The 24,064-nt window shown below is 34.4% G+C and overlaps 1 protein-coding gene across 3 annotated transcripts in view; it reads left to right on the plus strand.

Moving 5' to 3' along the window:
• The first annotated feature begins 5,737 nt into the window (after positions 1 to 5,737).
• The window catches only part of LOC123534165 (neuroendocrine convertase 2-like), a 31,394-nt gene continuing 13,067 nt past the window's right edge, over positions 5,738 to 24,064 (plus strand). Inside the window, exons 1-11 of one of the 3 annotated variants that reach the window (XM_053519898.1) lie at positions 5,738 to 5,851; positions 6,592 to 6,681; positions 8,741 to 8,869; positions 9,274 to 9,341; positions 10,590 to 10,675; positions 14,239 to 14,423; positions 16,196 to 16,402; positions 17,174 to 17,274; positions 17,764 to 17,879; positions 19,165 to 19,282; positions 20,356 to 20,639. In XM_053519898.1, the coding sequence (XP_053375873.1) occupies positions 8,786 to 8,869; positions 9,274 to 9,341; positions 10,590 to 10,675; positions 14,239 to 14,423; positions 16,196 to 16,402; positions 17,174 to 17,274; positions 17,764 to 17,879; positions 19,165 to 19,282; positions 20,356 to 20,639 (1,249 nt within the window). In that variant the 5' untranslated portion in view covers positions 5,738 to 5,851; positions 6,592 to 6,681; positions 8,741 to 8,785. Of the gene's footprint in view, positions 5,852 to 6,591; positions 6,682 to 8,740; positions 8,870 to 9,273; positions 9,342 to 10,589; positions 10,676 to 11,057; positions 11,259 to 14,238; positions 14,424 to 16,195; positions 16,403 to 17,173; positions 17,275 to 17,763; positions 17,880 to 19,164; positions 19,283 to 20,355; positions 20,640 to 24,064 lie in introns of those variants that run through there. The other 2 variants (XM_053519899.1, XM_053519900.1) reach the window with 2 other exon arrangements.

A 24,064-nucleotide genomic window follows, 5' to 3' on the forward strand; every position in this document is an offset into this window, starting at 1 on the left:
AATGCATCAAGGAAACTTTAAACTATGCCGTCAATGGGCCATTTTTTTTATAAATCATAATGTTTCAAAAGAGTCAAAGAATATATTCGCTGACAAAGTGTCAAGGAAATTTTTCAAAAATGGTGTTGCAATTGGCCCTAACAAAAAAAAATAAATACTCTGCAAAAATAAAGTTGGAAACAAATAAAGAAGTCCTTGTTTTATCTGTTAATTCTATGTCCCGTCTTTAGTGATATCTAAGGTTCCCTGTGTCTTTACCAAAGGATTTTTTGCTAGTTTCCCAGCTATGTTTTCTCCATACTTTCCCCAGCTCTTTCCCGGGTTTGGCTTTGGTGTGGGGGAAAAACATTACACCGGGGATTAAAACCTTGTCAGAGCTGTGATTAAAAAAAGGACCAATTACAATGCACGCTGTACAAAAAACATTTTTTGTCAGAGTAGGTTATTATTTCCGGTGCCGAATTCCTACAGAGATTTCCCGGGAAGTTCCCAATTTACCCAAAGTTTTTAAACATTGAAAATAATCCAAAATTTAATTGAAATAACCAGATTTCCAAAACGCAAATGAGGAAAAAATTGGGGAAAAAAAAACCCCCAAAACACAAATTTTTGAACTTAAAATTTAAATTAATTTTTTCATAATTTTAATTTAAAAAAATCTTTTCTATTTCCGACCCTGACGCAAAACTAAATTTCAATTTAAGATTGAAAATTTTGGTGAGATACCACAATAAACACCAAACTACAAAAAATTCTCCCACAATAAAATGTGATACATTTCATGAACAAATTTACTGAAATTGTTTAGTTTTAACCATTTTGCATTGATGTATTAACTTTTTAAAATTTAAATTTTAAAACATTTTAGCGACTTTTGCTGGAGTTGCTACATTATTCCCAAGAAGATTTTTAAATTTTATATTTCCACTTTAAAATTTAAATGTCAACCTGGGTTTGTTTTCCCAAGCAGAATTCAAGTATTCTGTATGAAGTACTGTTTTTAAATTTTTTAAGAAAGAAAATAAGTTAAGACTTCAGTATAAACATTTTTTATTTTTAAACCCACAACACTTTCATTTCGGAAAAATTCTACCCGTGAGTAGTGGTAATATTTATAGAGTAATGGTTTCTCATGCTTTTAGCAGTTGCAAAAAAAATGTTTCTACGATCACCAAAATTTCCCTTTTCTGCACCCTTATTTTCAATCATGCCATGCGACAGTTTTTCATTTTTGCTTCTTGTTGGATTTTGCTGCAAGAATGGGGGGCTTTTGTGCGATGGTTCATTTCCCCCTGTCACAATGACTGTCAGCAGTCGACGAAATGGTTCCCCTTTAAAAAGAAATTTTTAAAATGACGTCTTGTTTTAAAAAGGGTTTTTTTTTGAAAAAAAGTTTTAGTAGTTTTGGGAGTTGAAGCGTGCTAAGATTTACTGTTGTTTCCAAACAAGTTTTAGAGGGACATTACCTAAACTAATCTAAATAAGTAAAACCCTTTCCAAAATGTCTCTTAAACACTAAGCAAAGGCCAGCTGTCAGTCTGAATTTAAAATATGAAAACAGGACTACCCAAAATCGATGGGGACGTAAATAAGTTTAGTGACAAATTTCATAGAAAAAAAAAATTTAAAAAAATATAGAGGTACACGACTATAAAATAATTTGAAAAATAAATGTTTACTTTTAAATTTGATTTCAAGTACTAAGAACTGCAAAGTTGGGTTTTTTTGTGGTCCCAGTTTTTCACTTTTTCATTTTCTTCCAAACTTGAACAGACATGATGAGACAATGTTATATATAGTTATTAACCAAACAACTTTCCAAACATTAAATGTAGAAAATAAGGTTAAATATTTAGATTAAAATGCCACTAAATAATTAATCTTAATTAAATCATTTAAATTTATGTGCTGTCCAAAATTTTTGTTCTGGTAAAAGAAAACTAGTCTGACCACATAACAAATCATCAGTCTTAACCCAACTACAAAAAGATTAACAATATAAAATCCTTTTTGAAAGTTCTGGATAACTTTAGGGGAAAAAATTTTCACAAGTGCAGCAGTTTTTCTCCTCTGTACTTGGGCAAAACACTAGAAAATGCGCAGTTCTTGTTACAGTGTAGACATGAATATTTATATTTCTTAGGTCCTTTCTCCACAGCTCCAATATAACCTGGGAAATTTGAAATTTGAATGGAATTAGTTTTTCAGTGCAATATATTTTGCTGGGTGTCATAAGGTACTGAAAATTATTCCTTTTGAGGTTTCAAAATAACTAAAATTCCACATGACTTCACAAACACGTTTTGTATCACAATGTAAAATCAATACTTGCTTTTTAATAACGTAAAAGAAATTTGGGTAGTTTTGCATGCCTACTGCATTTTTTTCACAGAAATGTTTAAAAAATTTTTTGGGCTTTGGTACAAAACCTGAAAAGAAAATTTTAAACTATCTCAGGTTCCAGTTTTATTATATTGTAGGGGCCCAAATATAAATTTCATGAAATAAATATTTAACAAAACAATAAAAATAATTTAAAACCATCAGATTTTAAATTTTTATCAGTTTTGCTTACTGTCATTTCGTGAAACTACTTTGGGGGCATATTAGTATTTACTCATTTTAGAATACATAAAGCAACAGTCAGAACAAAGCTGTCAGTGGACGCTCGCTTGGCTATTTTCCCGTGCTTGTTTGTATAATTAAGGGTTTTTAAAACTTTAACTTACAATAAGCATTTCTAAAGTCGAAAAGGGGGCCCTATTCAGTCAAAATGCTTTCAGAGGCCTTTTCTTTTTTTCAGACGGGGACTGATGGTAAACAAATATGAAAAAAATTTTAAAACAATACTCAAAGGACTTTGAAAAAATTTTGGGGGGGTATGCAAACTTTAACTTACAAAAGATATTCAAAGTGAAAAAAGGGGGCCTAATTCCCGTCAAATTTCTTTATTGAGTGCCTCCTCCTTTTTGCAGATGTATGCATGTTGTCAAACACATAGTTTATTCGCATTCTTTCAAGTAATTGTTAATCATGGTTTTTTTGATTTAAAGATTAAAAAATTTTTTGGGTTTCTTCAAATTTATCAGTTTACAACAATTAAATTTTTAATAATTATTAGGTCCAGGACGATTAAAAAACTTCGAAACATTTGTATAAAAAAATCAAACCAGTTAATCGACCACCATATTAAAAATGCGGCTTCATTCCCGACGACCATATCAAGGCACCAACGGCATGACTTTATTAGAAACTTTGAAAAAAATGCGTTTTTGGAGCACTGTGAAAATTTAAGAGCATATTTTGGTGGGTTTTTTTTTTTGGGAAACAACAAAAAGGAAACCGGTTATCGTTTAAGTCTTTCAAATTTTCCGAATACCAAAAGATTAAATTTAGCCGCGTCATGGGAAAACCCAAATAGTGGGTTTTTCGACCACATTGTCCAACCAGCCTGCCTTCCGCGCGTCTTTTGGATCCATGGGTCGTTTCAACACAAATTTCAGTGGAGAAAAAATTACAACAGTGGATCCTACCGACTGCGCAGATGCGCAGGCTGGTTGGATCCCTGGTTGGGAAAAAACCCTTGTTTGGTTTTTCTGGCCGGCTCAATTTTTTTTTCAAATTTTGCCCCACCTGTTGGAAAATATGGGGTTCAAAACTTCCTCATCACTGGATTTTTTTTAAAATTTTTTAGGCACCTTTGCCATTGGACATCTTGATTAAGATCTTCTGTAATGGGGCCCTGTAGAAAGTATGCCTTTTTTGGAGTTTGGGACTGGAGTTTAACATTTGTTGATTTTTTCTTTTTTTGGGTTGCACAAAATGAGGTCAACTGTTCATGTGGGGACAAATCGAAAATGCTAGAAAAAACAGGTGTATCTGAATTACACGTCGTTGTTACATTATTTACACTGTTTGCATCTTGAACAAATGGGAGTTCTAAATCAACTGAGCTATTTGATTTGGCAAAAACAAAGTGGCCTCCTACAGAAGGGCGTTTTTTCACAGCTGATTTCACTTTTCCCAATAAGGTTTATTCCCAACTGTTGTCGTTTTAGTCGCTGATCGGTTGATTCCATTGAGTTCGAAAGCTTATCTTTCAGCTTCGTAAAAAAGCAGTGAATTTTTTAGCTATCAAAACACGGTTGCAAATTTTTCCCGGGGATTTTGTTTGTTCGAGTCAAACAAAAAGCTTGAAATCCCAAAATTCGTTATAAAGTTACCTTTTGTTCAGTTTTGGCAATTTTTTCCCCCTTTAAATTAAAATTTTTTCTGTCACAAAGGAAATTTTCATGGCACACGTTTCTTGGCTTTCGTCCGCCCCTGTTTAACTGATAAACGGTGAAACCTGGTCACGTGAATGTGTGTTTGGGGGATCAATAGCGAAGCGGCAAGGGAGATCACTGCGTTGGAGTTTGACCCTTTCCCTGACCTCTCACACTTGCTAACCTCATCCAGCCCCTTTTTATGTCATTTATGTAATTAAGATGTAGTTGCAGATGGATATTTGAGCCGTGCCATGAGAAAACCAACATAGTGGGTGTACGACCAGCATGGATCCAGACCAGCTTGCGCATCCGCGCCGTCTGGTCAGGTTCCATGCTGTTCGCTTTAAAGTCTATTGGAATTGGAGAAACTGTTATCGGACAGCATGGATCCTGACGAGACTGCGCGGATGCGCAGGCTGGTCTGGATCCATGCTGGTCGCAAAGCCACTATGGTCGCAAAGCCACTATGTTGGTTTTCTCATGGCACGGCTCATTTGATGCAACGCTACCGCTGGATCTTTCAGCTACTACTATTTGTGACTGGCCTACTATGGTTGTTCTATATTTTTTAAGTTCACCAGAGCGTAGAAAGTGCTTAAAACACTCGCTGTCCGGCGTCTGTTGGTGTCCGTCAGTCCGCCAATTCGCATTTGCATCAAAAGACACATCCTCTGAAATTAGTCGATGCAAACTAATGACATTTGACATGTTTATTTTTTTTTAATGGTCCTGTACCAAAATTGTTCGAAGAGCTATAGGGGTCAGCAGAGCTTTAGATGTAAAAATATTAGAAAGGTAAATTCTCCTAAACTTCTGGTCTGACTGTAAAACAATCTCAAGAAAATGTTTCTTGAATTACCCTATACCAATCTTATATTATATCTTTATATAATCTATACCAATTATTCAGGTTTATCAGATAATGGCTGTATATAATGGGAACATTTAATATCGTCTTTCAAGAAATATCGAAATAATTTCAACAAATGTCCTTTTAGTTACCTCCTGCCAAGATCGTCTAAATTATTTTGACATGTCCGGGGTCGTGATCATAAATTCCTGTATCAGTACATCTTCTCCGTTGAAAACTAAAAAAATTTCGTCTGCAGTTTTTGCCTTTAAACAACGTCTTGCTCTATTTCAAAATAATTTGATAAAAATCCTCTGGTGACCCCTACAAATATTGTTCCGCCTGTTCGGTTTTGTTAAAAGCCATAGCCGCTAAGGACTAGACGTGTCTTTATCTTATCTGAATCTGCATACCCGGATTTAAAATATATCTTGTAACTTGACAGAAATGTGTTTTTGATGACCCTCTCCAAAACGTGTTCCCTTTTTAAGATATGAACCGCGGTTGGGCCATCTTGTCTCTATTGTCATCTATTCCCAGTGACGACCATATTATAATATATCTATATTACAACGGAATGTTACTGCATAATTTTTATTTACTACAAATGTTTCGTTTTAAGGTGTTCGGGAACTGGTACTTATTCACTATACCGAAGACAGATTCCCTTGTACCGAAAGATGTCCCCGACATCCAGATAAATTTGAAGAAAGCCAAAAAGCTGGACAGAAAAGTGAGTATGGTTATGGAAGGCAGGGGCGCTATGCAAATTCCAAAATGTTAAATTCAAAATTCCAAAAGCTTCCTGTTTCCCATTTTGCAATTAACAATAAGCATTTCTCATTTGACGATTACCGTTTGACAGTCATTAAAAAGTATTCTTAGTAAATTAACCTTTCTTTAGCAACAACCTCTTTTCATCAAATGCAATTAGTCTTTCAGCGGTATTTGCTTTAGGGAGGTTGCAGTGTACGTTCCAAACGAGTGAAATAGTAATTTGATTTTAAAAAATCAGACATGTTTGCTGTTTTGACCATTTTTAACATATGATAATACATATATATTTTATTTCAATCATGATAAATCGATGATAAAGCTATAGCTATTTTTGTAAAAGGTTAATTCAATGAAACAGTTGTTTAATTTCCAGTGTTTTTCTTTATTTCAATAATGTTGCACACCGCATATATATATATATCCTAGATGAATTGACATTTGGTATAAATCAGCATCTTGACATACGCAAAAGTAACCCAGCTAATGTGATATGATGTGTTTCAGTAGTTTTATGTAATTACTCCAGTAGATCAAAGTAATAATATTTATCTTTCAAATTTAAATAAAAATTTACATTTTTGTTCACAATAACTGTAGGGAAAACAAACTTTAGGCTTGATATTTACAACCCAGTGAACTTTTATATTTCATATTGTTTTATGTCTGCTTAAGCTAAAAAGGTTACTTTTTTTTCAGGTCAAATTCATAGAGCAAGAAAAATACCGAAAAATGAAGAAAGCGTCTTTCAAAATTAACGATGAGAAATGGCCAGAACAATGGTATTTGGTAATTGTAGACTATAAGCTGATTTTACAAATAATAATTTGTTTTTAATTCAAAAGTTGGGTTATATAGGAACTTGCTCATTTAAAACAGACAGAAGAGAGCATTTTAAAGTCAAATATGTATTTTAAAACATTATAAAACTGCATAAACCATTGGACATTTATTCACAGAACTGTTACAGTTCTGCTTGAAAAAAAACAACACAATGCATTGGAGATCAAAAGAAATCATTCTAAGCACGAAGTTCTCGTGTTGAGCTTTAGGATCGCTCACTGTACGTGTTTAATAATAGGTATGTTTATTTGTGTGGTTTATGATATTTAAATTTTCAACACAATTAACTACCTCCTCCCCTGAGAAGTGTTTTTTTAGCTCGTCTGGTTTTTGAAAAAAAATCTACGAGGTATTGTTGCCACTTGGTCGCCGGCGTCGGCGTTGGTTAAAATTTCTGTTTAGGTCCACCTTTTCTCAAATACTGTAAAAGCTACAGCTTTGAAACATAGCACAATTGTTAGCCATCATTAGGGGACTATGTAGGCAAAGAACCGTAACTCTGATATGTCTTTTGTCAGAATTATGGCCTCTTTGTACATAGAAAATTTGAGTTTCTTGGTTAAAAGTTTTGTTTAGGTCCACCTTTTCACAAACTATAAAAGCTACAGCTTTGAAACTTTGCACACTTATTTATCATCTTTATGGGACTATGTAGCCCATTACTCTGATATGCATCTTGTCAGAATTATGGCCTTTTTTGTATGTACTTATAGCTCTTTTCTTACATATTTTCCATCACTTGCAGACGAGCGATGGCACCCGTAGGCGGTGCTCTTGTTTTGTTTTTGTTTTTATTTCGTTTTCTTTTTCCACTAGGCAATTAAATACCATTATTTATATAGCTGGTCTGATCTTTTTTTTTTGTTTTGTTTTTTTTTTAATCTAAGGGCTTCTGTCGTCACTTGAACTTCGGCGTCGGCGTTGGTTAAGATTTTGGTTTAGGTCCACTTTTTCTCAAAACAACTGTAAAAGCTATGATTTTGAAACTTTGAACACTGCTTTATCATTATCATCATAAGGTAAGTAAGTAGGCCAAGAATAATAACTATCACTTGCATTTTGTCAGAATTATGGCCCTTTTCAATCCAGAAAATTGGTTATTATATATTCTAGTTTTATTGCATGAATATTTTCGAATGCATTCACTATAACAAGACAAAAGTTTCATTTGCAAAAAATGAGACATAACGAACAAAGCCACATGAAGTAGTTTTACTTGTCCTGTCTTTGCTTAAATGGATATGTAAATAACGTGGCACAAACATTTATAACAAGATAATATCTACAAGACAGCTTACGATCAAACCTTTTACGTCAGTTTCTTCCGTCCATAGCCAGTTTATGCACGGACGGATATATATTCAATTAACTTTGATCAAAAGGATACCATAAGACGATTTGTTTTATGGCAGATGCAGAATCCGTAGCTCAAACGTCAATGTAACAAGCAAAAGTCATAGATTTTTAAGTTATTTTATCGTGTTATATAATAGATGTGCAACTAACGTGGCACGTGGCGGCAACAATCACCATCACTAGACAACGTGCCATGTGCAAGATTCTAACCTCTAGGTAAAAGGCCAGTGTCACGCTTAGAGGTCAAAAACTTCAGATGTTCTATCTACAGTCTTCTATAATGTTTAGCATAACGAGACATGCAGTACTTGTTTAAAGGTCGTGGTCACACTAAGAGGTCAAAGATCTAACGTCATTTTTGTTTCGTCTGTAACCTTTCTATGCATGGATGTTAGCAAACGCATTTACCATAACAAGACAATGATTGCACATGCATTCGGCCGAGCGATACAAGATAATTTTGCTCTCATGTTTGTTATGTTTACAGTTTCAAACATGCCTCATAAGTCAGAACGAAGGACTGAAATATGCTATTTTTACATATGTTGTTGCTTTTGAAAGATTCAATAACCGTTTGTTAAGCGTATTTAAAAGATCTTCATTTTTGAGTACTGTACTTCATGCCATTTCATTTACTTACAAATAACAGCATCCTTCGCAAACACCTAGTATGAATGTTTAGAAAGCGTGGGAAATGGGTTTTTCCGGAAGAGGTGTCACAGTGGCCATAGTCGACACCGGGATAGACGTAGATCATCCGGACCTGATTAAAAATTATGTAAGTAGTCACATTAATAGTTTTCTAAACTGGTTTTTATTGCTGTTGCGTTGTCCGTTCGTTTGTCTATCTGTACTTCTCTCTGTTCCTACAGTTTTCTTTTTTCGCTCATCTCCTGCAGATTTCAGAACAATATTTGTTGATTAAAATGAATTTTTGCATATCATAACAGAACATAAATAAAAGTTAATGGGAATCGAACAAATTGTCTACAAGTAAATCAGATATAGATATGCACCATTGTATTATGTCTAACTAATACGAATAGTTTTTATTTTAAAAGTAAGGATCTGAAATCCACCTTATCTAACAGTGAGCAAATCTTTTACTCATACAACAGCTCAAACTGCAGTTTTCTTGAAAAAAATGTGTATGAAATTTTGCTCTTTTCACATTATTTACAGAATGCTTCATTAAGTTATGACTATGTTACAAACAGTTCTGATCCCTCTCACAAAGGTCAAGAAGAAGGGTATGCTATTTTACATCATATGATATATACTTTTCCAACTGGATCCCAAACTCAGATATCTCTTAACAAGTTCAGTCATAAATGTAGTTTAAAATTTTATTATGACAGATTATCCGTTACACACACATGGTAGTTGACTGACGAGAAGACTGTACATGTAAAATGAGTTATTTACTCGTTGTCTCGCAGTTTATATATATATATATATATTTAACTTATAAGATAAAGTGAGAGAAGTTTTAAATAAAAAATGAACTGGTCAACCAATCCACATTTTTAAAATCTTTTACTGATATGATACACACATGATAACATCAATTCTAAGATAATTCTTACATGACAATGGACTGCTTGAGTTAAAAGGCAATAAGAAACTTTTAATACATTGAAGAAAAACCAAAGTGATTTACGATTCAGGGACGAGTTAGTGTAGTAATGAAAGAAACTTGACATACACTGCGTATATTTACGATTCAGGGACGAGTTAGCGTAGTAATGAAAGAAACTTGACATACACTACGTATATTTACGATTCAGGGACGAGTTAGCGTAGTAATGAAAGAAACTTGACATACACGACGTATATTTACGATTCAGGGACGAGTTAGTGTAGTAATGAAAGAAACTTGACATACACTACGTATGTTCAAAACAGAATTATTAAAGGAATATATGTAATGATATTCGAGTAAAATTAGTAAAGTAAAATAAGACTGACTTTTTATTTCTAAAGAAGTCGATGGTGATGTATCTATAATTGGCGTTACGTTCAAAAATCTTCTTGCTATCCTTGTAAAACCATTTTTATGTGAAGTGCTTTCAAAAATATGTTTTACAAGAGATGTTTGGGAGATGGTCTATTGGTTTAAATAATATTTATTTTCAAGCAGGTATACAGCAAACATATATTTACACAAATCAAGGATTGAGTAGGAAGCTAAGCTTATTTAGAAACTCTTTCCTTATAAATAGCAGGGATAGCTGATAACTTAGAAAATAAAGTATTTATAAACTATGGAAAGATGGTCTATTGACCCTTCAAGTTCTACTAAAGCTGTTTTTCCTTTCAAAGCAGTAACTAACATGTCATATATAGCTGAAAAATAGTGAATCAGTTATATTTTTACAATTCTAAATAGTGAACCAAATTTTTTAACTTATGTTGTGCTTATGATAGTCAAAAAGGACTACAAGAAAGACACCAAAGTGAAGAATGAATACACTGTTTTCATGTTAACTACATTTTAGCCATGGTACCTTCTGCGCGGGCATTGTAGCCGCCGCCAAAGACAAAAACTGCGTGATTGGAATTGCATACGAAAGCACCCTTGCTGGTAAAGTATATATTCTTCTTTATATATAAGCTATTGTAGAGCCCGTACATATTAAACATGTGGGCAATGGTAGTACAAAAATAAAGGTAGTATTCTTCTAATTAGTTGTTAAAATTATTTAAGCATAAGAACAAAATATGTAATAAAGTTTTAGTGTACGGCAATTGTGTATCATTTGTAGATGCTTAAGACCTTAGTTATCTTTTACTGGCACCAGTCAAAAGTAATCATTGCATTAGCAGATAAAGACGATTTTCTCAATAAAATACTCCAAGAAAAATGATTTTTCATGTACGAGGGTCATTCAATATTTTTTGTCATTTTGTCTTCGTACGCCTAAATCATCAAGTAGATCAAGACTGTTTTCACGTCATCATTTCAGTTTTCTCCCTGCACAAAATCGCTCTTATAGAGTCTTGCTAGCAATGACCTAAATGCAAAGTAGTCTTTCCTTAGTATACTGTTGAGACACTGAAAAATTGCAGAACCAACGGCACTTCTAGTGGCATAGCGTTTAGCTGCAAGTATTTTCTCTAGCAAGGCAAATAGGAAACAGTCACAGGGACTTAGTCAGGAGAATAAGGTGGGTGCTCAATCTGAATAAACTCTTATAAAGACTTACAAATTGACGTTTGTGAACGGACGCATTGTCATAAATAAGATGTATACGTTTCAACCCTTCACTTGGGCGTATATTCCGATAAAATGTTTTGACAGCTGTAAGTACGTTTTTTTGTAAAACTTGCTTGCGATGCTTTTATCCTTTTTGCAGGTAGTTTGTACAACGAGGCCACTAGAATTGAGGAAAATGGCATATAAAACCTTCTGGGCAATTTCAGGTCTTTTTTGCAGTTACCGGCTTTGCCTCACTTTTACTCAGCCACTATTGTTATTTATGTGTCGCTGAAGCGCAAAATAATAAATCCAAGCTTCATACCCAGTGAGCAGTTTTCTTGGGATTACAATTTTTAGCTCGACTATTCATAGAATAGTAGAGCTATTGGACTCGCCCATGCGTCGGCGTCGGCGTCGGCGTCGGCGTCGGCGTCCGCGTCCGCGTCCCGATTTGGTTAAGTTTTTGTATGTAAGCTGGTATCTCAGCAACCACTTGTGGGAATGGATTGAAACTTCACACACTTATTCACTGTGATAAACTGACTTACATTGCACAGGTTCCATAACTCTGTTTTGCTTTTTTACAAAATTATGCCCCTTTTTTGACTTAGAAATTTTTGGTTAAGGTTTTGTATGTAAGCTTGTATCTCAGTAACCACTTGTGGGAATGGATTGAAACTTCACACACTTATTTACTGTGATAAACTGACTTACATTGCACAGGTTCCATAACTCTATTTTGCTTTTTTACAAAATTATGCCCCTTTTTCGACTTAGAATTTTTTGGTTAAGTTTTTGTATGTAAGCTGGTATCTCAGTACTCACTAATGGGAATGGATTGAAACTTCACACACTTGTTCACTGTCATGATCTGACATGCACAAAGCAGGTCCCATAACTTTATTTTGATTTTTTACAAAATTATGCCCCTTTTTCAACATAGAAATTTTTGGTTAAGTTTTTGTATGTAAGCTGGTATCTCAGTATCCACTAATGGGAAAGGATTGAAACTTCACACACTAGTTCACTTTCATGATATGACGTGCAGTGCAAAGGGTCAATAACTCAACTTTGCATTTTACAAAATTATGCCCCTTTTTCAACTTAGGAGTTTTTGGGTTAAATTCTTATATGTAAGCTGGTATCTCAGTACCCACTAATGGGAATGGATTGAAACTTCATACACTTGTCCACTGTCATGAGCTGATAAGCACTATGCAGGTTCCATAACCCTATTTTACTTTTTTACTAAATTATGCCCCTTTTTCGACTTTCTTATTCATTCAAGCGACAAGGCTGTTAAATAGTCGAGCGTTGCTGTCCTCCGACAGCTCTTGTTATATTAGTTATCATCAGGGTTTTTCACCCTCTAAACTCTTAGACTTTTAGTCTGGTGTCAAACGAGCTAGAATGTGACTGACTGTCCTTTCTGAAATGCCTATAAATATTATAGTGTTAGTTGTTTGGGAAATACTAAATCGACCTTCTTTTCTACCATACCCCTAACTAGGGCAATGTTTTTTTTGTTGCTGCAACAACAAGCCTGCCTTGATGGTTACTGTCTTGAAGACTATTTTGACTCCCTTGAAATTTTTAACCCAACAAAAAGTGTTCGTTACATTACATCAGAGCTACAATGGATACGACACAATTTAGAAAATATCTCTTTTGGAGATATCCGCAAAGAAACCCGGGCTTTAATGTGAACGCTGATTTGTATTTTTCTTCACGTTTTATTATAGCATTAAATATATAAAAAAAAATTGTTTTGGGTTTAGCGCCATTTTTCAACAGTATTTCAGTAATGTAACTGCGGACAGTTAACCTAACCGGTGTTCCTGGATTCTGTAACAGTACAAAACTGTTCTCCGCAAGTAATTGCTAATTTCCCCGTGGAGGACGAATGGTTTCAGTCACTGTCTTTTATCATCTGTGCTCTCCCTATTGGGCTAAGCGGGCGGGTTTATTGAAATATCGGCACTGCATAGGAGTGTGGATAATTTAACAGTGGATAACTTGGTCACTTGTTACTGGATTAAATTGATATTTCACAGGTATGTTGAGTAAACATCCTTTATAACGTTACTACTGTGCTGTTATGCGCAACGATTTCTATGACAGAATTAATTGAATCGCCCTCATATATAGCTTCGAAGAAAATGTTTGACCTTGTTGTAAATAGTTTTACCAAATTTGTGCAGGAAGGTAAAAATAACTTTAGTGGAAAAAAAGCGATAATTTGTTTCATGATAAATATTTCATAGTCATCATCCCCATAGATCTTTCTGATATTTTTGGTTTAGAACATGAAATATTTGAATGCAATGCAATGTCAAACACGCCGCATTGTACTGATATGTAAATCAGTGACAAGTTTTTGGTTAACTTTTTTGTTAAATGTAAAAAGTATTTTGTTTCCACAAAATACTTATCTTTGCTCATGAAATAATAAAAAGTGAAACTGAACTGCAGTGTTTATGCAATTAAGAATAATTCATGTTAACAGCAATCCGATGAAATGCTCAACGTTTACAGCTTTATTTGAGCACGTACCTCAAGATAAAGTGAGGTTTGCAAATATGCGTGATCATTCGAATCCTGGAACGCCTTTTGAGTAAATAGATTTCACAGAAAATGAAACGCAATCTTTTAATATAGTTTCATCTAAAGAATTACATAGCGCTTGAATAAATGATGCGCAGGTGATATTTTTGTTAGCGTTTAAACAGTATACTAGATTTTTGCAACAATGAGTTTCTATTCTACTTATCTATATGCAGAATACATAAAAATATAAAACGATAAGGAAAATGAAACTTTTTATGCAATAACACAGTCATTCTCGAATACGAATGCGCTGCAGTGAATATACTCTTACATAAGCGTCGAGAAAAGCACACACTCATAAGTACCAGTATATGGAAACAATAATTTCGTATTTATTTTAGCAATACGATATTTAGAAAGCGAAGACGAGGAAGCAGTTACCTGGGCGTCTAGAGAGGCGATGTCTCTCACACACAAGTACCAGTATATTGATATATATAGTAACAGTTGGGCGCCGTTTCGTGATAATAACATCGAGCCGCTTGAAAACATCCTTGTTGAGGCTTTACAGCTTACAATTAAAGAGGTACATGATATTTTATAATGTGAATAAAGTACTATATAAAGTCATTTATTTAGCAACTTTCAAAGTCATATTATATATTAGTGTTCGGGGGTCTTTAAGAACTTGTGGCAATAATACCACACCTAAAATAGATTAATGAAAAGTTGTGAAGAAACATTTGGCTTTTCAACTGTATCTAGTCGGAGTCGAAATAATTCAAATGCATAGTTTGCCATAGAGATATTCATGCGGTTTTCACGTTTTAAGTATTTGGTATAATAAAAATTAAGTCTATACCAGTTTATAAATTTTTATATCCGTAACAAAGAATTGATTATAGATTATTTATACTTTTTGCTAACATTAAAGTGACAGACGGTGGAAACTCCTACGATTCGATTTAAATTTAGTTACCTACTAAAGCAGTCGTATATGAACGTTAATTTTGTTGTAAGGAAATGTGGAAATATGTACGTAGTTAAGTTATGAATTATATCTGTTGACATTCAAAATGTGACCTTGCTAGAATTATATTCTGAAAAAGATGGAGTAATAGAAATATGTAGCTGGAAGCTCGACAACAAAAGCTGTGAATAATGAAAAATGACATGTCATATGGTTCGCAGTAAATGTAAATTTACTCATACAGACCTAAAGCATTCCCAAAATACCATAAATACATACTAGAATCAGTCTTGTCTCCATAGCAAGAACATGTAAGTTCTTTAATTGCCAAGCAACAAAAAATCGTTACAATGTAAGATGATTTAAATTCGAACGGTCTTGGGTTTTCATTAAAACAAAACGAACACATTTCAGACTTGTACAGCCTCATTGTTACATATTTCTGAAAATCCCACATACATTCGTGCAGTCTTTGAATATTTTCGATTTCATTTAAAAACTTCATTTGAACTGTGTGTCGAAATTCTAAACGTTGTTAATAATATCTTACCTTCTAGACTGCGGATTGCCTCTTAAGAATTAATACTTAGGTAAGAGTCTAAGTCCACGTTTGTTTGGATAGTTTGGAACAATAAGCAATAAGCTAGACCTACTGCGCCATCAAGCCAGCTATCAATCTAACTTCGTATATCTTTTGTTTTGAACGAAAGTGATACTGATTGTTTATTTACATATTGCTAAAAATAAAAACGCCATAATATTTATAAGCTTTTGCCATCCAAATGGAAAAAAATATTTTTCCAGTATGTCATGAAAAATACGAACGATAGATTAATGCGACCAATGATTGTTTGTCTTTCAAATAGTATACTGCAACACGATTGTTTGATTACACTTCTTTCCACTTACCAGTTCAGTTTTGTTCTTACATGCGTATAACATTTACTTTTATCGCTAGTCTGTACTTAGGTTATCTCGCTTGGACGCTCTTCGTTTCTTGTCATTTTTTTGAGTTAAGGAAAAAAGACATATATTATTTTGCGATATAGCTTGAAAATATTATGCAATTCAAAGACATATCGAAAGAGTGAATAGTTCTTTCAAAGATAATTATATCTATGAAAACTAACACAATATTAAAGGTTTGCTTGAGACGGATATGGTCCCCTACAATCTTTGAGATGTAAGAAAATTAAGGGTAATTGACTTAAATCGGTGTTCCCTGCCAGACATCAGAGGTGGCCGCCAAGGTTTGCATTTTCACGAAGTTCGTATGTTTGTCAATGCCTTTCAAATTGTGTGCTAGTATACCAGTGCTGTCAAATACAATATATTCTCCCTAAAATAATGATACATTGATGAAACTAAAATCAAAATTACATTTAAAGGGAAGAAATGGAAAGGGTACAATCTATACATTTGCTTCCGGTAATGACGGACCAGACGATAGTTGCAGTGCGGATGCTTATTCAAGTAGTATGTATACCATATCAATCGCTGCTGTGACCCAGGCAGGATCACATGTATCATATGCTGAGCCGTGCACAGCTATTCTTGCTGCTACATTTAGTGGTGATGATAATTTTCCATATATTGTAAGTAATATTACTGGTCAATATTTAATGAAAACTGAATATTAATACTTTGTTGGGCATTTCAACTGTCAGAGGAGACTAATACTCCATGCACGTCAAAATTTCTGAAAGCCTGCACACTCTAAGTACGTAAATAATTGCATTATCATACGAATATACATTTCGGTTTGAAGACAAATTAACAACCATGTTCTCCAACTGCGCTCCAAAGAATAATTGATAGGCATCTATCCCCTAGTTCTCTCCCGTCAGCTGTCTTCTACATGTCCGTCACATATTTACTTAGCCAATATTTAGCCAATGTTATTATTGCTTTATTGTATTACCTTACATTTCTTTGTATTTAATTTCATTACTTAAATATTTCCAAATAAACCGGAAAAATATCCAACACACAGCCTTTTTTTCTGCCAGCTTCTTTCAAATGCGAGATTTTTTTATCATAAGATATATGACCATTGTGAGACAAATTTACAGTAATGAAACAATCATATTGCTACCTTGTTTGAATATTTTTATATCTCCTTCTTGTTTGTTTGAATTATTGTAAACTTATTTGTAAACAGCAAAACATATCTGACTAAAACTTTTGCAAATAATTTTGATCGCATCTACGCTATGGCTGAACAGCTATAGGTCATAAGAGCATTGCCAGTGTGTCTATGATTCTTAAAGGACCTCTTTTATTGTAATTTGATTACGTCACCGCATATGTGTCATATAATGAAACCTTACGACTGGACGACTTTGAAATAATACTGTTTTTCTCAGACAACAACAGGTCCTAATCAAACATGTATTGATGACTTTGATGGAACCTCAGCTGCCTGTCCTCAGGCATCAGGCATCATTGCTTTGACACTTCAAGCAAAGTATGTATTTTCTGTTATTTGTGTAATTGACAATTAATAACATAATGACAGCTGTTAAAAATCTATATTTTTAAGAAAAGCTTTAAAAGCCATCTGTAACAGAAGTCCGTGTTTTTGTCATGGGTTTGAATATGTTTAAGATTTTCTATTCTCAGACTAGCAACTTTGTTTGCAGTCATCATCTTTCAGTGCCCGATACAAAGCAGGTAAATAGTTTATTTTAACCCAAACTTGTTGAATTAGCAGATCAGTATATCGGTCATCCAATATCAGTTCTTTGACTTAATTCTCAGAACTATCATGTCTTTTCCAAAATCATTACTATTTGATTTTCTCTGAACTCGATCCCTTTTTTCAGGTAATAGTTACCAGCGATTGATAAATATATTAATATGCTTATTGAGAATTCAAAACCCGTAGTAGCTGAACACTTTAAAATGAGATGATAATAACCTATTTTATTAATCATACAATATTGTCGTTATACAGCCCAGAACTCACCTGGAGGGATATTCAACACATGATAGTTGAATTTTCAAACAACACAGACCTTTCTCATTCTACGGATGATTTAGAGTTCTACATAAATGGAGCAGGAAAACAAGGTGATATGTAAAGCTTACGTACTAGTACTTCACGTTTACACAAATGATGTAGGGAAACAAGGTGATATATTGATTGTTTTACTTATATATTATCCAGGTTTACACAAATGGAGAAGGGAAACAAGGTGATATTTTCATAGCATAACTTATATTTTCTCTACGTATAATTAAGATGTTTCCAAATGGAGCAGAGGAGTAATGTTATATTTTTATGGCATAACTTACATGTACTCTGTGTTTGATTCTGAGTTTTATATAAATGGAGCACGAAAACAAGGTGATATTTTTAAAGCATGGCTTAGATAGTGGCCGAGTGGTTAAGGTCACTTGCTCCTCATCGATGTGGGTTCGAGCCTCACTCGGGGCGTTGAATTCTTCATGTGAGGAAGCCATCCAGCTGGCTTACGGAAGGTCGGTGGTTCTACCCAGGTGCCCGCTCGTGATGAAATAATGCACAGAGGGGCAAGTCTTCCTCCATCATTAAAGCTGGAAAGTCGCCATATGACCTATCATGTGTCGGTGCGACGTTAAATCCAAACAAAAAAGAAAAGACCCTACGTATGATTTAGAGTTTAACGCAAACGGAGCACGAAAACAAAGTGATATATTTATAGCATAGCTTAGACAGACTCTATGTATGATTTTGAGCTTTACGCAAATGGAACAAGAGAACATGGTAATTTATTTATCAACAACATGAATTTTATGTTACAAGAAATAATTTTATTCATGATATTCCTGGTATTGAAAACGGACACTAGGGGTTCAAGAGAGCCAGACTCAGACTGAGTGGCTTTTGGCCTACTCGTTTTATTATAATCACACCGTGATTTTCTTTTTAAAAATTGCATCGTATATCCGTAAACCTTTATATGGAAAGTTATGCTTTGATAACATAATTTACTGATATTGTCTTACGCTAATAACACTTTTAATATCTAGTTTTTGTGCTCATGACATGCTCTAATTTATTAAAAAATAAGAGGTATTTAGCCAATCGCCTGGCCTATGCACCTCAAGAGCTGTGGCATAAGACATTTTGCCTTTGGTGAAGCTCGTAACGATGGAATGACTAATCTCTAAGTCAGATTTTTTGTTGTTGTATGTGCTCTTATTTTCAATTAAATACATATGCGAGTTTGTCGTTTTCTAGAAACGCTCCCTTGATTGTTAGTTTAATTTGTTAAAAAAAATATGTCATTAAAAGTTACTGCTTTTCTCAGTGTATGCATTTATGAAAAAAAATCATTAAAGTTTTTCTGAAGGTAATGGAATCTAATTTCAGTCAGCATATGGACTGGATTTGGACTCATGGATGCACAGGCAATGGTTGAAAACGCCAAAATTTGGCCAATCGTTCCTCCAAGAATATATTGTGGGTCTGACGACATTTTCATCAGTAGGTCAGTTTACAAATACTAGAATCATGTTAAATCTTAGACATTGAAGGCTCATATCACTGATATCTTAACTCGATACCAGTATTGGATTTGTAACTAAAGAAATTCCAGGCATGTGTTTTTATTGTACATTGCTGCATCAATAACAATGTCTTAAAACAACAAAAACTTAATCATATCTGTATACGATATTTGTAACTACCTACGCAACGTGTTGGTTTTGTTCCTCATTTAAAAGTGGGGAAGCTGTATAACCGGCGAACGGAACGTCGCCGGTTCTAACCAGATGGCTGCATATGTTCGAAATAATGCTCGTAGAGGCTCCTAGTGTTTTCCTCCTCCGTCAAAAGCTGACTAGTGACAGAATATACCCTCTTAACGTCGTGAATTCGTGTAATAACTGTTGAGTTTTCATGTTGCCTTGTCTATGCGACATGGCAAAAATCACCCACCATAAAAAATGACCTTTGTTTGGTAACAAAAATGTAAACATATTTTACAACAATTAATTCTGGATACGTTCTTTCCGGTTGAGGACGTAAATTTCTCGGCATTAGTCTTACGAGCACTGCATTTGAGCCGGGCAATGAGAAAACCAACATAGTGGGTTTGCGATTAGCATGGATCCAGACCAGCCTGCGCATCCGCGCAGTCTGGTCAGGATCCATGCTGTTCGCTTTTTAAGCCTATTGGAATTGGAGAAACTGTTAGCTAACAGCATGGATCCTGGCCAGACTGCGCGGATGCGCAGGCTGGTCTGGATCCATGCTGGTCGCAAAGCCACTATGTTGGTTTTCCCATGGCACGGCTCATTTAATCATATGTGATTTAAAACAGTGGAGTGTTCATATGTATGCATTTTTATAAACATTCGGAGAAGTGACAAAAATGGACATATCATTAACGTAGCAAATTTAAATTGATATTTTGTCTCTATAATATATGTAGGTATTTTGAATATATTGTTATATATTTAAGGTGCAAAACCGGTGTTATCTGTGTTGAGTATAAAGCTTAGTCTATTTCGTTTCATTTTGTCTTCCACTTTTACTTTTACCTGTATATTTCTTTTTCAGATTTGAAACTGGTGCGGAATTCAGTGAATATTTCAACGTAAAGAATTGTCTTATTAAATATCTCGAACATGTCCAGGTTCATTTAGAATTCAGTTCCTCGTACCGTGGTGATGTGGAATTTTTACTTGTTTCGCCGATGGGAACTAAAAGCCTAATATATCCCACCCGCCCTTTTGACAATTACACGTACTTGACATGGGGCATATTCATGTCCGTGCATTCGTGGGGAGAGGATCCCAATGGGGATTGGGAACTGATAATGAATCCTGTGAATTCGAGAATGGGTAAAATTTACTTTACATTTCAAAGACATTCAAATGGTAATTTGGAAATTGAAATATTTCAGTTAATTTACTACATCAGCCAAATGCATTTACAAATACAAGCAAACATTTTAACGTCCCTCTATGATGTTTCGTAACCTGAGACAGGTAAATGCCCTATCTTAACCCTTAGCCTGCTGGCGGCAAGTGATTCTGCCTTTGCGACCAGTGCAGACCAAGATCAGCCTGCACATCCGTGCAGTCTGATCATGGTCTGCACTGTTCGCTATTCAGTCAGTAAATTTTTAGTAAACACCCCTTCAAATGATAAATGGTACTGCCCATATTGGAAGATGGACCAGTCCATTATAGAAATTTAGCAGGGTAAGGGTTAATAAGACAATTATCAAGAATAATTGAAATGAAATGTATATAACGTAATGCAAACCTAAGTGACTCTAGAGTAAGGTTTAGACGGTAAGGTGTAGTCATCCCTGAAGATATAATAGTATGGGCACGATGTAGACGACGACTTCAGTTCACAGTCATTTGGTTGTGATAAGTTTTTGTAGCTTTAGGTAAAGTCACGGAAACATTGATAAATAAAGAACAGGTTTGACTGAGAACAATTTCGAAGAAATCCTACACATGATAGCGGTAAATCATTCGCTCCATATTTAGATTTACAATACACGATACCATTGTGTATCTTAAAAATAGGGTTTTCACGTGTTTTATCTGCAAAATTTTACTGTAAAACAACAGTTGTATCCATATGGCCGGTTGCAGGACAGATCGTCCGATAACTCGCGGATCAACGCTGAGCGGCGGGTTGAGTTATCTACCTATAATCTCTAGATTATCCCAGAGTCAAATGGGTTGCGCATGAAAATTTCAAGTCTTACTCAGTTGAGTAAAGGATGATCAGCGAATCATGTTTATTTAAGCATTCACATGTATAGTGGGTGTATGTGTATACAAGGTGTAGCATTATAAAATTAATAGTAATTATAATACAAACTTTATTTTCTGAAGGTTACATACTTAGTGTACAAATACAAATATTATACAACCTATTTTCAGTACGGCCTTCAATTAAATTTCATATACATTCACCTATCTACACAATCAGACAGTCAATTTATTATTATACATTTAAACAAAAATACAAATATCAGAATTACTTAAATTTTCTTCGACAAACAGGTCTCAAATTGTAGAAGTCTTTAAATAAATATGATATACACAAATTATAAGTATAACAATAACTATGTTTTAAAAGAATTATCATGCGTCACAAAGAATAATTCACGACAATTAAGATGTGCAAAAAAAGGAAAGTCTGACCCATAAAATAATATACATGTTCCAGATTTGGATAATAAGATAAAACACTTATAATTATTATTGTTAACCGAATTATTCAACATTCACACTCATTTGGAAACAAATAAACCACGCCATGAGAAAACCAACATAGTATCTTTGCGACGAGCATGGATCCAGACCAGCCTGCGCATCCACGCGGTCTGGTCAGGATCCATGCTGTTCGCGAACGGTTTCTCTAATTGCAATAGGCTCTGAAAGCGAACAGCATGGATCCTAACCAGACTGCCCGGATTGTCTGGATCTATGCTGGCCGCAAAGCCAATATGTTGGTTTTCACATGGCGCGGCTCAAATAACATTAATTCAACAAAATTCTTGTTAATACAAGTGACTGAAGATGCCTAAGCAGAAGGGCATTTCATTTTCTCCTAGTGAAAAAGAAGTTTTTATAGAGCTTGAAGAGAACAATAAAATCATAGAAAGCAAATGCAACAATGCGAAAATATTGTTTCAGAAGGAGGGAGCTTTGACGGAGATAGTAACATCATTATTATGATATATCTGTATTTAAACTCTATACAGTTCCTCAAACATATCCAGGTAATCAAACACAGACATACTTTAATTTACCTCATGTACAATTGAAACAAACCATGTATTTAAATTGAAATATGCTTTGACTCGGCGATAAACCTACTAACAACCAGGTTTGTACAAGAAGTGTCCACTGAGAAATCATTACCGTGTAAATTTTGTCGTGCAACCCAGCCATATCTTGGCCAAGAATTGTAACGGTTACCTAAGAAGGTGTTTCATGCAACCCGTTTGATCGGCGGATCACAATAACTATCGCTTAACTCTAGCTTATAGTTGTCTTGCAACCGGCCAATACAGTTTGTACTGACTTAAGACTTAAATGGCCGGTTGCAGGACAGATCGTTCGATAACTCGCGGATCAACGCTGAGCGGTGGGTTGAGTTATCTACCTATAATCTCCAGATTATCCCGGAGTCAAACGGGTTGCGCATGGAAATTTCAAGTTTTGCTCAGTTGAGTAAAGGATGTTATTCAAACATTCACATGTATAGTGGGTGTATGTGTATACACGGTATAGCATAATAAAATTTATAGTAATAATAACACTTACTTTATTTTCTGAAGGTTACAAACTAAGTGTAAAAATACAAAAATTTTATACAACTTATTTCCAGTATGACCTTCAATTAAATTTCATATACATTTACACATCTACGCAATGATGCAGTCAATTTATAATTATACATTTATACAAAAATACACATATCAGTTTTAATTAATTTTTCCTCAACAATCTGGTCTCAAATTCTAGAAGTCTTAAATAAACATGATATACACAAAGTATTAAGTATAACAATAGAATTACCATGCGTCACAAAGATTAACTAACGACTATTAAGATGTGCAAAAAGCAAAGTCCGTCCCATAAAATAATATACATGTTCCAGATTTGGATAATAAGATAATACACTTATCATTACTGTTGTTAACCGAAATATTTAATATTCACACTCATTTGGAAACAAAACTGAACCGTGCCATGGAAAAACAAACATAGTGGCTTTGCGACCAGCATGGAGACGGACTAGTCTGCGAATCCACGTCGATTGCTTTAATTGCAATATATCTTGAAAACGAACGACATGGATCCTTACAAGTCTGCACGGATGCGCAGGCTGGTCTGAATCCATGCTGGTCGCGAAGCCACTATGTTAGTTTTCTTATGGCGGGGCTCAAACAACATTAATTCAACAAAATTCTTGTTAATACAAGCAACTGAGGATGCCGAGACAAAATGACGAGTTATTTTCTCCTTATGATAAAGAAGTTTTTATAGACCTTGTAGAAAACAGTGAGATCATAGAAGCAAATGCAACAAGCCGAAAATATAGTTTCAGAAGGATGGGGCCTTGACGGAGGTAGTGTTATCATATTTATAATACTATATTTAAGCTCAGTCTATAAAGTTCCTCACAAATATCCAGGTAATCAAACACAGATATATTTTAATTAACCTCATTAATAATTGAAAACAACTCATGTATATACATTGAAATATGCTTTGAATCGGCAATAAACCTG

This window comes from Mercenaria mercenaria, chromosome 12, assembly GCF_021730395.1.
Source record: "Mercenaria mercenaria strain notata chromosome 12, MADL_Memer_1, whole genome shotgun sequence".
NCBI classification, from domain to species: domain Eukaryota; kingdom Metazoa; phylum Mollusca; class Bivalvia; order Venerida; family Veneridae; genus Mercenaria; species Mercenaria mercenaria.